The sequence below is a fragment of the Trachurus trachurus genome (assembly GCF_905171665.1).
Source record: "Trachurus trachurus genome assembly, chromosome: 12".
NCBI classification, from domain to species: domain Eukaryota; kingdom Metazoa; phylum Chordata; class Actinopteri; order Carangiformes; family Carangidae; genus Trachurus; species Trachurus trachurus.
In genome coordinates this window covers 28,838,773-28,854,609 of record NC_139908.1, presented here as the reverse complement: position 1 = coordinate 28,854,609, position 15,837 = coordinate 28,838,773, and the positions used below count along the sequence as shown (strand labels likewise).

The window sequence follows — 15,837 nt, the reverse complement described above, 5'->3', positions numbered from 1 at the left end:
TCTGTTTTGGTTTCTGAAGGTGCTGACACCAAGATCATGAGGAATAGTGGGAAGACCAGGTTCAAGCGAACCAAGATCGATGAGCTGATGAACTACATGGTTTACACAGTGAGTCCTGAACACACATGAGCATCAGTATCACAGTCATTCATCCGTGTCATCTCTCCTCTTGTTCTTTGATGCAGTGTATTTATGGTTTTGCCGTTTATATATGATATATGTTCCAATACATTGTGTATTTTCAATACCCACTGTGTGTGTAGATCTTTGTTGTCCTGATCCTGATCGCGGCTGGTCTGGCCATCGGTCACAGCTTCTGGTACGATGAGATCGGCGAGAAATCCTGGTATTTGTTGGACGGCAAAAACCAGGACGCTTCCTACAGAGGTTTCCTCAGCTTCTGGGGATACATCATAGTCCTCAACACCATGGTGCCCATCTCACTATACGTCAGGTCAGTTAAACCTCACACACACACACACACACACACACACACACACACACACACACACACACACACACACACACACACACACACACACACACACACACACACACACATCTCACACCTTTTTGACAGAAAATGCTGGATTCTTTGGGATGAATGTGCTAAAACCAATGTATGTTGAACTGCATGTGCTTTTTGTCTCGGATTGATGATGCCATCCTAATGAAATCAAAATGTGGCCAACTTAAAAATACACAATGATACCTCATATATCTGCTTGACACATTCTGTGGATTAGCAGTTATTAACCTGTCAAGGTCATTTAATGTTGTTGGGTCAAAACATCCATCAGGATTTTAGCTGAGCAGTTTTAAATCTTCAGGCCTTAAAGACGCACAGTACATGTGACTCTGTGGTTTCCCGGCTGTACATTTTTAGATATACAATGTTATGGAAAAGTTGTTCACTTCAGTGTGCTATTAGTTTTAATTCTCACTACTTTGACAACTTATTTTGAGTGTTTTTCTCCTTTTTTCCTGCTTTGTGTCCAGTGTGGAGGTGATTCGTCTGGGCCAGAGTAAGTTCATCAACTGGGACCTGCAGATGTATTTCGCTGAGAAAGACACTCCGGCCAAGGTACATTAGTACACTAATACTGCTTTCAAAATGACTTCCTTCTCTCTTAACAGTCTTTGATCCTGTTCACCTGAGAATGGAGTTTTTTCTAAGGGAAGAAAAAACAAAGGTTTTAAAATGACAAACAAACAACCAAAAGATTCACTCTTGTGCAGCAGCCATCATTAATATGTATTCAGGTAAAATCTTAATAAGATATAAGAGACCTGGTCCAACAAGTAGGCTAAGTGTGTGAATGTGTGTGTGAATGGGTGAATGTGATGTACTGTAAAGCGCTTTGGGTATCGTTCAGGTATAGTAAAGCACTATATAAATACAGACCATTTACCATTTAAGTGTAGCATAATAATGATTCTGCAAATGACTGTTGGCAGCATTTGTGATTTTCATTTCAAGTTTACTGTTTACATTTACTTTACAATGAAAAGAGAGATGTTTATATACTGTAAGTGCTTGTGATGTATGATCAATGACAAAACAGTTTGTCTCTTAAAATGTTGTCATGTTTTATGAAAAAGTTTTACGATGATGTTAATCGGTGATGGCACTGCATCATACAGCTGCTATCATATGATCACTTTTTCATTGAAATTGCATACTGATGAGTGAGCAGAGTGAACTTTATTGTCCCGTTGAGGCCGTGAGATGCTGTTGAAATTTTCTAGTAAGCTGACCTCAAGTCATTTAGTCACACAGCTTTTCACAGTGACACTAGGATTTGCAGCAGTGGTTTTCTCTCCCTGTGCATGACTCTGAACGCTCTGGTTGAACACGCTCTCTAGGCTCGGACCACCACCCTGAACGAGCAGCTGGGTCAGATCGAGTACATCTTCTCCGACAAGACGGGAACTCTGACGCAGAACATCATGCAGTTCAAGAAGTGCACCATTTCAGGACAGAGTTATGGTACTTGCCACCTTCATACACTCAGATACCATTAATGAGACACAGCGGACTGAGGTTCTGCCATTGTTTGTACCTTCAAGATACAAAGATACTGAATTACAGAGACTTTGGTACGCTGCACCAGTGAATTTAACCCCGTAATTGAACCTGTAAAAAGTGGAAAGGGATCTTAAAGCGAAATAGTGACACCTGCTGCTCTGTTATTGTAACAACAGCTTTCTTGTTGGTACTGAAAACATTAAAAAATACACATTTAAGGCTTTTTTTTTTTTTAAATGTATTTATTTATTTTTTCCATGAAATCAATGCCATTCATTTGATACATGAAGCAATGAGTACTTTTCACTGCGTCCGTGCAGGCCAACAGCACTTTGTTATCAGAGAGGTGAAGAATGAGCCTTTAATGATCCCTTTGGAGAAACTGGTACACTGTTGCGGAAAGAAGTGGAATTTAGATAAGAGCAGAACAAACAGTCTGTTGAGTAGCAGCAACAAAAGATGCAGTACAAAGATTTGTAGTAAATGCTAACAGCTCAGTCTGTCACATGGTTACAGTCTGCTTCACAGGAAAGAACAAAAACACAGGGGCACTGACATGATGATGGCAAAAGTCAAATAGTCAAATCAGAGGAAATGGTTAAACCTTCACAAAATCTTTCTTACTAAATCAAATATTAAAAGCTGGTTTTAATAGACGTAATATGTACATAATATGTAGCCTGCATTATATCTGTGTCAGATACTTGGGGCTGGGTGATATGGTGCTTTAAACTAGTGCAGGTATGACAATCAGTGGCCTACCAGTGTCTGCATCCAATATGATGCAGAATTCTCACAGCATTATTAAATGCAATCCTTTTTCCTTGTAGTGCCACATTATGTAATAATGTAATACATTTTCACCTCATGATGTAATAACACCACATTTTGTAATCTGCCACATTTTGTTATGAAATTCTTGAACGTGATATGTAATAAACTTTGCCACATTTTGCAATAAGTTGTTACATATTATCGAATGACACATTTTTTTCATTAAAAAAGTGCAACACCCACATGTTGTGTAATAATTCTGCAACAAGTTATTACAAAATGCGGCAGATTATTACAAAATGTGACGTTATTACACCATGAGGTGAAAATGTATTACATATTATTACATAATGCGGCGCTACATCCCTGTGTGTTGTTTATGTTTTGACTTAATGCACTGCTCCACTCTGCTGTGTCCTCTCCACAGGTACTCCCACCACTGCAGAGGGAGTGGCGCTGGACAGAGGAAGGGTAAAATATCTCTTATCAAATTCATTCACAAAAGAAGATGACTGAAATGACAATTGAAGTTTCAAAATATGACATGGCCCAAATTTAAACTGATATTGACACACAACGCAGAAGGTGATGGTTAATGCACAACTCTGAGATAGACAAAGGAAATATCATCTGCATCGGCCTGAACTAACAAAATATCACATCAGTCTTGTTTCACAAACATGGACAGTGTGATCATTTTTGCAGTAATTTTCAAAAACACTTTTCCTGTTTGTTCCCAGCCGGTGGACTGGAGCTGGAACCACCACGCTGACAAGAAGTTCCCGTTCATGGATCATTCGCTGGTCACCCTCGTCCGATCCGGGAAAGACAAAGAGGCTACAGAGTTCTTCAAACTACTGTCACTCTGCCACACGGTCATGGTGGAGCACAAAGACGGTAACGCTGCAAGCATTTCTTAGAGGAGCTAAGGTGGAACGAGTCAACAGTAGCCACCATGGCTGATTATAACTGGGTTTCCATCCAAATGTATCGAATTTAAGAGCGGATTTTGTGAAAATGCGCAAAAAGCAAATGCGAATTTATGCCCGTTTCCATTCGTTATTGTTTTGTGATTATTGGGAGAGGAGGAGTGCCCCGTGAGATTACGTCATAAGAGAGTGTGAATGTATCCATGACAACAGTTGACACTCAGCTGACAGCTGACACTCAGCTGACACTCAACATCATGGACAATTTACCGTACTTTCTATACTATAGAGCACACCTGAGTATAAGCCGCACCAGCTAAATTTGAAAAGAAAATACATTTATAGGCTGCACTTGAATATAAGCGTCAGGTTTTCATGTTGTAACATGAGATATTTACACAGAAAGACAGTAGGAACTGTGACAGTCCCCTTGTTTTTCCGCTGTTTTGCTAACGCTCCTCTAGACCATGTGTATTTGTTGACAACGAAGCCGGAGAAAAATCAATAAATGGAGCGGTGGATAACGTTACATAACATATACGATGTTACCACGTGTGTGTTTGTGTAATTTTAACCGTCATAAACAAAAGATTACGGGTTACGGAGTGTGTTCGTGTTGCAGTGCAGAGAGGAGAGCTGGGAGACCGGGGCGTCGTTCTCCATTTGTTTGAACCATGGGGTTTGAACGTCGGCGGAAGTTGTCCTCCAGCAGCACTTCACCCACAAACTCCGGCTCAATTCGCAAAACCTGTTTCCATAACAAAAAGTCGCATTTTCCTTTTATCGATACGCAGACAAATCCACCCCCCCCAAAGCGTAAAAACTTTCATGCGCATTTACTGCCTTTTTTAGAATTTCTGGCGTTTCCATCCCAGTATTTAGTCGCAATTTTTGAAAATGCGAATAAAAAAAGGTGGATGGAAACGCAAATGATGGGCTGCAACGTGACCTCGTACCGTTCCGTCTCTCTCCGTCAGGTGAGCTGGTGTACCAGGCAGCGTCTCCTGATGAGGGCGCTCTGGTGACGGCAGCCAGGAACTTCGGCTTCGTGTTCCTGTCTCGTACTCAGGACACCATCACCATCAAGGAGATGGATCACGAGGCTACGTATGAGATGTTGGCACTGCTCGACTTCAACTCAGACCGCAAGCGCATGTCTATCATCTGTAAGAGTGTACACACACACACAGACAAGCACACAAAAAAACATTTTACATGTGTTTTGACTCACTTTAACCACCCTTCTGCCTAAAATACTCAATCGGGCCTTGAAATGTAAATGAATCCACCACTGAAAATAGTCTCAGCCATCACTGTTTTCCTTTATTTAAGTTGTATTTGTCAAAAACTACAGACTTTTACCTGTAGTAGACGTACTGTGATGACACCAGACACTCACATTGTGCAAGCAAGTGGAAAAAAGTACATTTGGCGGGTGGTTGACAGTGTCCTCAGCACGAGAGACACAAACTTAAACCTTCAAGATGGACTTAAAGGTCTTGATGTGAGACCTTTTCTCCCGTGACTCTCCCCCTGTGTCCTCTGTCTTTCAGTGAGGTTTCCTGACGGGCGTATTCGTCTCTACTGTAAAGGAGCAGACACGGTTATTTATGAACGACTCTCCAGAAACTCCAAACACACGGAGACCACCCAGACGGCTCTGGATGTTAGTGCACATGGTTTTATTCTCATTAACTCCAGTGTGTTTCTGTTGCTGTTTCTGTGGAAGGAAACCTGGCCTGTGCTTTGTTTTTGAAGGAGTTCGCCAACGAGACCTTGCGGACGCTGTGCTTGTGTTACAAAGACATCAGCAGAGCAGAGTTTGACGTCTGGGCCAGGAAACACGAAGAAGCCCAGGTGGCTCCGGGCGACCGAGACGCCGCCCTCGACCGCGTATACGAGCTGATTGAGAAAGACCTCCTGGTGAGTGGGGGAAAAACTGGAAAAACTGCACTGAGGTAGTTGTAGGGTTTGTAAAAAGAGATGCTGCTGATGTTCCAGCAGTCTGCAAACTGGAAACAATGGTGGAGTTTGTTTGTTTTTTAATACTTTTTTTTTTTTTTTTTAATCTTTTTAGTCTATATTTATATTTTTTTTATTCCATGGACCTTTAAGAGTCTCTGGTTGATCTGTAGCAGAGTTTTAAAAACAAAAATCCAACTGGAATACATTTTGATGCCTCAGCTAAATCCAAAACAAGGAGCCTCAGGTGTATCTAACATGTAGTGTCCTTCTGTGTAGATGATTGGAGCGACCGCCATTGAAGACAAACTGCAGGACGGAGTCCCAGAGACCATCGCCCAACTAGCCAAAGCCGACATCAAGATCTGGGTCCTGACTGGTGATAAAAAAGGTACCATCACATCAGACTTACAGACAAGAGGCTGTCTGCCACATTCTGTGTTTTTCACTCCTCTGTAACAACATCTATGTCACGTCTGTCCATCCTGGGTGAGGGATCCCTCCTCTGTTGCTCACCCTGAGGTTTCTCCAATTTTTCCCCGTTAAAAGGGTTTTCCATGGAGTTTTTCCTCAGTGGATGTGAGGGTCTAAGGACAGAGGAAGTTGTTATGATGCCATGTAAAGCCCTTTGAGACAAACTGTTTGTAAAAACGGGCTATACAAATAAAATTGCCTTGCCTTGCCTCACTTGAACCACCTTTCCCTCAGAAACGGCAGAAAACATTGGATACTCCTGTTCACTGCTGACAGACGACATGCAGATCCACTACGGAGAAGACGTCAAGTGAGTTTATTAAAATGTCCCATCTCAAATAGTGCTATGATTAAAAGATCCACCTGTACTCCTACTCTATGTTCTATACTTTACTCCAATTATCACTGTATGTTTACAAAGGGCACATACACACATGCCATTTGGATGGTGAGTTATTGAATGCTGTGATCTATGCAGACTGAAGTCATCATTTCAGCAGAGGTTAAAGATGAACATTTGATAGAGCTCTGTAAAGTGTCTCTGCAGGGAGCTGTGATGAACACCCGTGTGATGTCATTAGCCATATTCACAGTGCGCCATCTTTGCTAACATCGTCACTCAAGGTGAAAAAATTCAACGCCGTCACATAATGTTACCGTTACCGTTGGCTGTTGCAGCTAGTGCCGGCTAACTTAATTCAAATCAGTTTTTAACCCAAATGTCGTTTTACTTTGAAATACGGCCCGATGTCCCTTCAGACGTTAACAACCCATGCCTTCCTTTAATCTGTATCGACCGGGAAGCTGAATAGTCCAGTAATTTTAGGCCAAAAAAGGGGTCAACGTTGAACAAATTGCAACTGAAGCAAACTCAACTGATTTTGTATCCTCAACATGTCCTGAATGAGGGAAGAAAAGCCCAGAAGAATCCCATTAGGGGAAAGTTTCGAAAAAAACCCAAATGTATCCCATTTATACGCCTATTAATTATTTTTCTCACGTGAATAAGGTAAAATTTTTCAAGATGACTGCAATTTTTCAAGATAGCCACATCCTTAGTAGAGCAGGTATGAGCAAACAGTGCATAATCCAATTACGTATGGCTAATTTGCATACATACAACACCTGATAGCCTAAATGGGTTCCATTCAGACCTTAATATTAAGTTGTTTAACTGTAATATGTTAACAAGACTGAACAAGACATTTTCACCTGCTATACCCAATGTTTAGATCAGGTGTTGTATGAATGCAAATTAGCCATACGTAATGTCATACCTGCTCTACTAAGGGTGTGGCTATCTTGAAAAATTGCAGTCACCTTGAAATTTAAAGTGGTTTCTTGTCGATTGACCGATGGAGTCAACTCATTCCAATTTTCATGCTGGTACCACCACAGCAACTTCATATATACATGTGCCGTCAAAACGGTGGAATTTATGCAAATTTATGCAAATTTGCTCATGTTAACAAAGAATTTCAAAAAACTTGTAATACATTTTTTGTTTGTCCTAATGTAAGTAATCAACTCAGTAATTTTCATGGAGATATCTAAAGGTTACAAATGTTACCCTATTCACGTGAGAAAAATAATTAATATGCGTATAAATGGGATATATTTGGGTCTTTTTCGAAACTTTCCCTAATGTGATTCTTCTGGGCTTTTTTTCCCTCACTCAGGACATGTTGAGGATACAAAATCAGTCTGTTGATTCTGTTGCAATTTGTTCAACCTTTTTTCATAAAATTACTGGACTAGAAAGGAAAGCAGTTCATCAGACTCCCGACGTTTGTACGGCTTGCAGCCAGGAACGCAGCAGCTATACGGTTTGTTTACCCAGCCCGAGTGATGATGTAAGTGAATATGGTCAGTTCCAGTCGATGATGAAATGTCAGTGGTCAAGTTACAGTTTTAGTGATGACAAGGAAGAAGGATGTGGGTATCTCTAGTCTGGTCTAACAGGGAAACATCGTTCAGAAACAGAGAAGGGGTTTTTGCAAATGTGTTAGGTGCTAAAAGTAAAGTGGAAATCTTGAGAGAAAATGTATCAAATCAACATGTGGTGTGAGCTTTCTGTGCCTCGTTACATTCTCTGTTTGTGTGTCTCCAGTGAGAACCTGAGGATTCGTCAGGCCAACAGGAGGAACGAGCCCGCTAACTTTGGTCGGAAAAGAAAGACACCTGCTGAGCCTTTCTTCACCCAGCCCGGCAAAAACGCTCTCATCATCACCGGAGGATGGCTGGTGAGTCCCAGTCAGGAGGAATGTTGTTCAGAAGAGGTTTCCTCCTCCATTGGAAAAAGTTTAATCCTGATCATCATTTGTGCTGCTGTTATTTTCTCAGAATGAGATTCTGTATGAGAAGAAGAAGAAGCGCCGTCGGCTGCGTCTTCGTCGTCTTGGAAAGCGGCCGCCTGTAACCAGCCCTCAGGACGGACAGCCTATGAATGAATGGGAGAAAGAGATGAGACAGGTACAACTAAATTCATGCAACTCTTTACAAGGTGATGTTTTACATCAGATCAAATGTGGTGAAAAATCCGTTTTTTCTTTCTCTAGATTGACTTTGTGGACATGGCCTGTGAGTGTGAAGCTGTGATCTGCTGTCGCGTCACACCGAAGCAGAAAGCCAACGTGGTGAGTCTGGTGAAGAAATACAAGAAGGCTGTGACCTTGTCCATTGGAGACGGAGCCAACGACGTGAACATGATCAAAAGTAAGCATGTGAAACAACTTGGTCCAAGTTAAAGGGATAGTTCAACATTAAGGTAAATTCTCCTATTGCCATAATCCCTATAGTCTTAATTCACCACGCTATGAAATAATAATGTAACGTTTCGAGACAGAGTTGTTTTCGAGGTAAATGCGTAACCGGAACTACATTTCAGACACGGCTACTGGGTGGAGTGTTTTCAAAAGCGCAAGTAGTTCAGAGTATTTGCTTCATGTGTCATAATGTTACATAATTATACATGATTATTTCATAGCGTGGTGAATGTGCAGGTCACAACTTGTCCACCAGAGCATTTTGGAGTTTTTGGATTGTGTATTTAGTTTGATGAGGGAAATGTGAAAGTACTGTGCAGCTCACGTCTCTGCCCCGCTGATCTAAAAGCAGCTTGCACAGACAATTAAAGGTAATGAACCTACAGCTATCACTATATAGGGATTATGGCAATAGGCGAATTTGCCAAAATGTTTACCTATCCCTTTAAAGGGCAGATTTAGTTCTGGCTGTAACATGAACCATCAGTGAATTTCCTCCAACCTGTCTGCCTCTCCTCCGTCCTCCAGCTGCAGACATCGGTGTGGGCATCAGTGGTCAGGAGGGGATGCAGGCCGTCATGTCCAGTGATTACGCCTTCGCTCAGTTCCGTTACCTGCAGCGCCTCCTGCTGGTGCACGGCCGCTGGTCCTACATCCGAATGTGCAAGTTCCTGCGTTACTTCTTCTTCAAGAACTTTGCCTTCACCCTGGTCCACTTCTGGTACTCCTTCTTCAGCGGATACTCGGCACAGGTCAGCAGCAGTAGCAGCAGCAGCAGCAGCAGCAGCAGCAGCAGCAGCAGCAGCAGCATGGGTTCAGGATGTAAACAGAAGGACGTCCTGGTCAAGAGTGTTAGATACATGAGCCCTGTCCACTGTCGACTTTGAACTTAAAGTATCCAGAGCACAACAACATGACTCAAGATAACTTTTTCTTGAGCTTTCAATGACACCTCATGGTCTCCTTTACTTTACTTTATTTGTTTATTTGGTCGGGACAATGCATATTAATGGACAGTGAGTGCTAGAGTACCCACTGTAAATACACTGGATTTAGCACATGTGCTAAATTACATCCGTAGTCCCCAAAACAATACAACAATTAACATAAAAAATCCAAAAAGACCAGGATCAGTAGATAACAGGAAAAGTACATTTACATAGTTACAGGGTTAGACATGATTCTTTGAATTGTAAAAAAAATATATATAATCTATATAGCTGGAATTAACATGATTCATTTTAAATATAAAAATATATATCTATACAGTTGTGCTTGACATGATTCATTTTAAATATAAAAATATAAATCTATACAGTTGTGCTTGACATGATTCATTGAATTATAAAAAAATATATATCTATACAGTAAGTTGCAATTGACATGAGTCATTGAAATATAAAAAATATATATATCTATACAGATGTGGCTGACAAGGTTCGTTGAATTATAAAAAAATATATATCTATGTAGCTGTGACTGACATGATTAATTGAAAAAAAAACACGCTTACATGATTGCACCCTGACTGATTATTGCACACGAACCGGCCATAGACATTCACACATAGTAACTACAAATGCTAGACTATTGCACACACCGGCCATAGCCATACAACTGTAATCATGTTTAACCCGGGTTAAACATGATTACAGGTGCTCACAAGTTTGTTTGTCTAATATCCAGTCTGTAAATTGTGCTTTTAAGGTCCTGAAAGTCGGACACTCTCTAATATTAATGGGTAACTTGTTCCATTCTATACATCCTTGGACTGATAACACGTTTTGAGAAAATGTTGTGCGTCTAAATTGTACCTCACAGTCCCCTCTTGTGGTCTTCAGTGGGGGAGATTGTTGACTTGTCATTGAGTTGGCTCTGTTGTTAGTGTTGTTGTTACACGGCCTTTTTACAACAGATGAAATCAAAAATCATGCTGATGTCATTATCAGCTGACATCATGGCCTGGTATGTGTCAGTTTCCACTCAACAGCTGTTTCCCTGTTTGCAGATTGCCTATGAAAACTGGTTCATCACCCTCTACAACCTCTGCTACAGCAGTTTACCTGTTCTACTGGTTGGACTGCTTGACCAGGTAAAAACACAACTTCCTCATAGACAAAAAGCATCAACAGCAGCGTCATTATTGTATTTTTTGATTTACACTTTTTGCATAAATATAATTTGAAATATCTACACTGCAGCTTTATGCTCTCTGTAAATGCAGTGCAGTAATTGAAAGTACATGCATTGATCTGAATGTGTGTCATTTAGTAGTGGCAGTAGCAGCAGCAGCAGCTAAGACATGATGATGCTTTATAATCAATAAAATAATAAAGGCATTTGGCACTACTGTGAAGTTTTGACATTCTTAAGATTGTTCTTTCATTAACATTATTGTTATTTCCCATTTAACTTTATAGCTGAGCTCTTGTTAAGAACTTAAACTTGATCTATTTTCTTTTCTTTTACTTTTATTTGCTCCTGCTTTTAACTCTGTTTTTAGTGTTCGTTTGTTTTTATTCTGTTTTATGCTTCTCTTTTTTTTTTTTGTCTTTATGTTAAGCACATTGAGTTGCCTTGGCATGAAATGCGCTCTATAAATAAAATGCCTTGCCTTGCCTAAAACTGTAAAACACATATTATTTCTGACTATAATTATGGTCCTGCTTTTTGATGTATAGTTGTGATAAATCCCAAATGAGAAATACTCATCCAGACCTCTGGTTACTGACCCCCTCCTCTCTCTTTTCCTCCTCTTCCTTTCCCATTGCAGGATGTTAATGACAAACTCAGCCTGAAATTCCCGAAGCTCTACCTGCCCGGTCAACAAGGGGCACTTTTCAACTACAAGAACTTCTTCATCAGCTTGTTCCACGGCATCTTCGTCTCACTCATCATCTTCTTCATCCCCTATGGAGCCTTCCTGCAGACCATGGGGCAGGATGGAGAAGCCCCCTCTGACTACCAGTCCTTTGCCGTTGTCACCGCCTCGTCTCTCGTATTTGCCGTCAACCTGCAGGTTGGTCACACAGAACATGCTCATATGCTAATATTAGTATGCTTATTTTGTGTTATTTATAACAAATAATAAATATGACAAAGAAATATCAGTCTGTCTATATCTATCATTCAGGTTCTGAAAACAGTGTTGTAATGAATTTCTTGTATTGCTGACCTTCACCTCTCATCTGTCAGATCTCTCTGGACACCTCCTACTGGACCTTCGTCAACTGCTTTGCGGTGTTGGGCAGCATAGCCATTTACTTTGGCATCATGTTTGACATCCACAGCGCCGGGATTCATGTCATCTTCCCCTCAATATTCACCTTCACTGGTCAGTCCCAGAAGATGGATGTGTTGTGTCTTTATAGTATTTAAGTTGCCCACTTTGAGCAGGAAACAAGCTGTAAACAACACGACACTGACTATCACCACCAAGTTCATTTAGCTAAACAGGTGCCTATTCACATATACACAGATATGCAACACAGATATGCAACAATATAAGCATTCATTTGGAAATTTGGAGAATACCCAGTTGCTCTAGTCTCCAGCTAGCTTCTGACTGAAAGGGATGGCAGATACTGTGCAGAAAGCAGTAAAGTTGTGAACTAGAAAGACAAAACAATGAGTCTGTTGGTGGGACCTGTAGTAATTGTAGTTTTTCTCAATTTACAGTTTACAATCTGAAAGTTTGCTCTCATTTAAAAAAACAAACAGCTTCAGTTAGCAATGTTCTGTCCTCGTATCCTGTCTCCTACTCAGTGTCAACACTACAGTTCTCTTGAGCCTCAGCAGCTGCTGCAGCCAGAGTGATCCTGTATATTCAGAATGTTTATTTCTGGTTCCTCTCGGTTTTCTCTCTGCCCTTTACCACACACCACACTCAATTTAACTTACATTTTCACTGAGTCACATACCTCTCCTGTTTGTCTTTATTTATGTTGAGGCTGTGCCACATGTGACCCTGCCCTCTGCACTACTCTCCTAACATGTCTGTGTTTTTATGTGTGTGTGCAGGTGCAGCCTCAAATGCTCTGCGTCAGCCGTACCTGTGGTTAACCATCATCCTGACCGTGGGCATCACCCTGCTGCCCATCATCTGTATCCAGTTCCTCCACAAAACCATCTGGCCCTCAGTAGGAGACAAGGTAAGGCTTCTGGGAACTCTAACATTTAAACATGTCCACAGAGAAACCTTTAGACAGGCAGCCTCCATTTGGTTCTTTACATTCTTTTTTTTTTTGATACTTTTTATTTAGTATTTTCAGTTTAAGAGAAAAGGTTCTTTACATTCTTAAAGGGGTAGTTCGACATTTTGGCAAATTCACCTATTGCCATAATCCCTATAGTCATGGGAGTAGGTTCATTACCTTTAGTTGTTGGTGCAAGCTGTGTTTAGCTCGGCGGAGCAGAGACGTGAGTTGCTCACAAAACGGTGCTTTCTTGTCTTGTGGCACAGCTGGTAGAGCTGGCACCCCATATACAGAGGCTACAGTCCTCGCTGCAGTCGGCCCTGGTTTGAATCCCTCATCGTGCGGCCCTTTACTGCATGTCATCCCCCCCTCTCTCTGCCTCCCCATTTCCTGTCTCTCTATACTACAGTATACTATCCAATAAAGGCAAAAATGCCCAAAAAATATACTTCAAAAACAACAACAAAAAAAAACTAATCAAATACACAATCCAACAATGCCAAAAGGCTCTTGTGAAAAAATTCTGACCTGCACATTCGCCACACTATGAAACTTGCATTTTGGAGTTTTGGAGTTAATAATAATAATAATAATAATAATAATACATTTTATTTGGAGGCGCCTTTCAAGTCACCCAAGGTCACTTTACAAAAAAGGAGTGGAAGCATCATAGTAGCAATAAAAAACAAGACAAACAAAACATCAAGATAAAAGTGAGTGCAGTGCAGAGTGTCTGGATTATAGGGAATGTGCCAGTTTGAACAGGTGGGTTTTAAATTGGGATTTGAATGTTGTGATGGAGTCTGACTGTGGGAGGGAAGTTGTTGGATTGTGTATTTGATGAGTTTGATGAGGGAAAGGCAAACGCCTGCTTTGCGTTGCGAGCTCACGTCTCTGCCCCGCCGTTCTAAAAACAGCTTGCACCAGCACCGATAATGAAAGGTAATGGACCTACTCCTAAAACTATAGGGATTATAGCAATAGACGAATTTGTTGCATTTTAAAAGAGATCACGTAAAGCGACAGTTCAACATTTTGGCATTATGTGTTTACAACCATTTCAAAACCAAAAATTAAAACTTCCAATCCAGGGTAAGAGTTGGGTAACAAAAGTTAGTTTATGGTCAGATATGGTTGGAAAGTGTTAAACCAAACATTTAATTAAGAGGAGATACAACAAATGGAGTTGACTTAACTGAACCATTAAATTACACTTTCAAACTAAAATAGCCATGAAAGGAAACAACACCGTATCAGACAAACAGTGCTTCTCTAATTGTACGTGCCTATTTCCCATCATCCACCAGGTGCAGAGAAACAGGAAGAAGTACGAGATGGAGCTGGAGGAGGAGGAGAGGAGGAAAAAGCCGTCGGCCTTCAAGCGCGGCCAACGTTCCCGGCGCTCTGCCTACGCCTTCTCTCACTCCCGTGGCTATGCCGACCTCATCGCGTCCGGCCGGAGCATTCGGCGGCGCCCGACGACCCTCGCCGGACCCCAGGACAGCATCAGGGAGGTTCCCCAGAGAGAGGCGGAAAACATCTAAAGAGGTGGAGACAGAGCTGAACTGTTGCTGGAGGGGTTGTAAATATTTGGGAAAGTGCAAGGAACACTTGGTCTGTCTTCACCTTTATCTGGAGTTGCAGCTGAGATGGTTGACACCAGGAGCAGAATGACAGGTGGTCGGACTTTAACTCGACGCTCCAGAAGAAGAGGAGCTTTTTCCCTCAGTGTGTTAACCTGATTTGCAGAATGTGGAATGAAGCACTGCTGAATGTGTCTCTAATCTGTGACCTTGACTCCCCTGCATCCAGGTCCTCCTCTATGCACAGACTCTCTGTTAACAGGCATTAGAAAGAAAAATACTAAACCAAAAAAAAAAGCTCACCGAAGACACAACCTCCATTTCTGAGGTTGGTACGTCATGCAGCAACTGTGTGACTGACAATGTTGTTTAACTCAGGAGTTTTAAAACAGAGCCTTATTTTATGGTCAGTGTGCACTGACATCATGTGGTTTAATACTGTATGATAACTGTATGACATTCAGGTTTAGCCCAAGCTTTTAAAGTGACAGCGTTTTTATTAGAATAAATAAGTATTTATTCCAGTTACTTTCTCCTTTAGCTACATGAAACTACACACCATCTGTTAAGTTTAGTTTGATTTCCGTCCATTGAACAGGAAAACACCTAAAAACCAGTGGGCTAAAGCTAAACATGTCCTGTTATCGTCTTTTTAATGTTTTATCATAGATAAAAGTGGGATATTATCATGCCAGGCTATGCAAAGATGTTATAAAGTGTCTTAATTTAAACACAAATTGTGAATAGTGATCTTTTCTCAAGTGTCTTACAGGATGTTGTCGTCACTCAAATTTGAGCGACTTCTATTTCAGCCTTCCAATCTTTAAACATACAGTACCTCTTTCTAAGTTGATGCTAATATTATTTGTCCTATAGCCCGCAGTCTGTTCTTTTCTTTACGTGCTGTTTAACCCAGTAGGAACCTGTAAGGAGCTCTAGTCTGTTGTCCCACAGCAGCATATGTTGGATATGTTTTGATGTGTTTTTATTTGCAAAGAGTTTCCTCATTTCTCATGAGGGAATAAGTTCAGGACAGAGCTGTTTCAATTATTTTCTTTTTATTTTCTTTACTCTTTGGAAGATAAATAAGTTCTTTAACGCAATTGAAAAATTAGAATTGTTTAT

General features: G+C 41.0%; 1 protein-coding gene across 1 annotated transcript in view; it reads left to right on the top strand.

Moving 5' to 3' along the window:
* atp8b1 (ATPase phospholipid transporting 8B1) overlaps positions 1-15,053 on the top strand; it is a 33,755-nt gene extending 18,702 nt beyond the window's left edge. Inside the window, exons 11-30 of the mRNA XM_083983473.1 lie at positions 20-108; positions 264-454; positions 1,000-1,084; positions 1,867-1,990; positions 3,231-3,274; positions 3,544-3,700; positions 4,710-4,898; positions 5,286-5,398; positions 5,491-5,655; positions 5,974-6,085; positions 6,403-6,478; positions 8,279-8,411; positions 8,512-8,640; positions 8,727-8,883; positions 9,462-9,685; positions 10,942-11,025; positions 11,707-11,952; positions 12,129-12,267; positions 12,954-13,084; positions 14,437-15,053. Of these exons, the coding sequence (XP_083839599.1) occupies positions 20-108; positions 264-454; positions 1,000-1,084; positions 1,867-1,990; positions 3,231-3,274; positions 3,544-3,700; positions 4,710-4,898; positions 5,286-5,398; positions 5,491-5,655; positions 5,974-6,085; positions 6,403-6,478; positions 8,279-8,411; positions 8,512-8,640; positions 8,727-8,883; positions 9,462-9,685; positions 10,942-11,025; positions 11,707-11,952; positions 12,129-12,267; positions 12,954-13,084; positions 14,437-14,673 (2,825 nt within the window). The 3' untranslated portion in view covers positions 14,674-15,053. The remainder of the gene's footprint in view (positions 1-19; positions 109-263; positions 455-999; positions 1,085-1,866; positions 1,991-3,230; positions 3,275-3,543; positions 3,701-4,709; positions 4,899-5,285; positions 5,399-5,490; positions 5,656-5,973; positions 6,086-6,402; positions 6,479-8,278; positions 8,412-8,511; positions 8,641-8,726; positions 8,884-9,461; positions 9,686-10,941; positions 11,026-11,706; positions 11,953-12,128; positions 12,268-12,953; positions 13,085-14,436) is intronic.
* Positions 15,054-15,837: the final 784 nt, after the last annotated feature.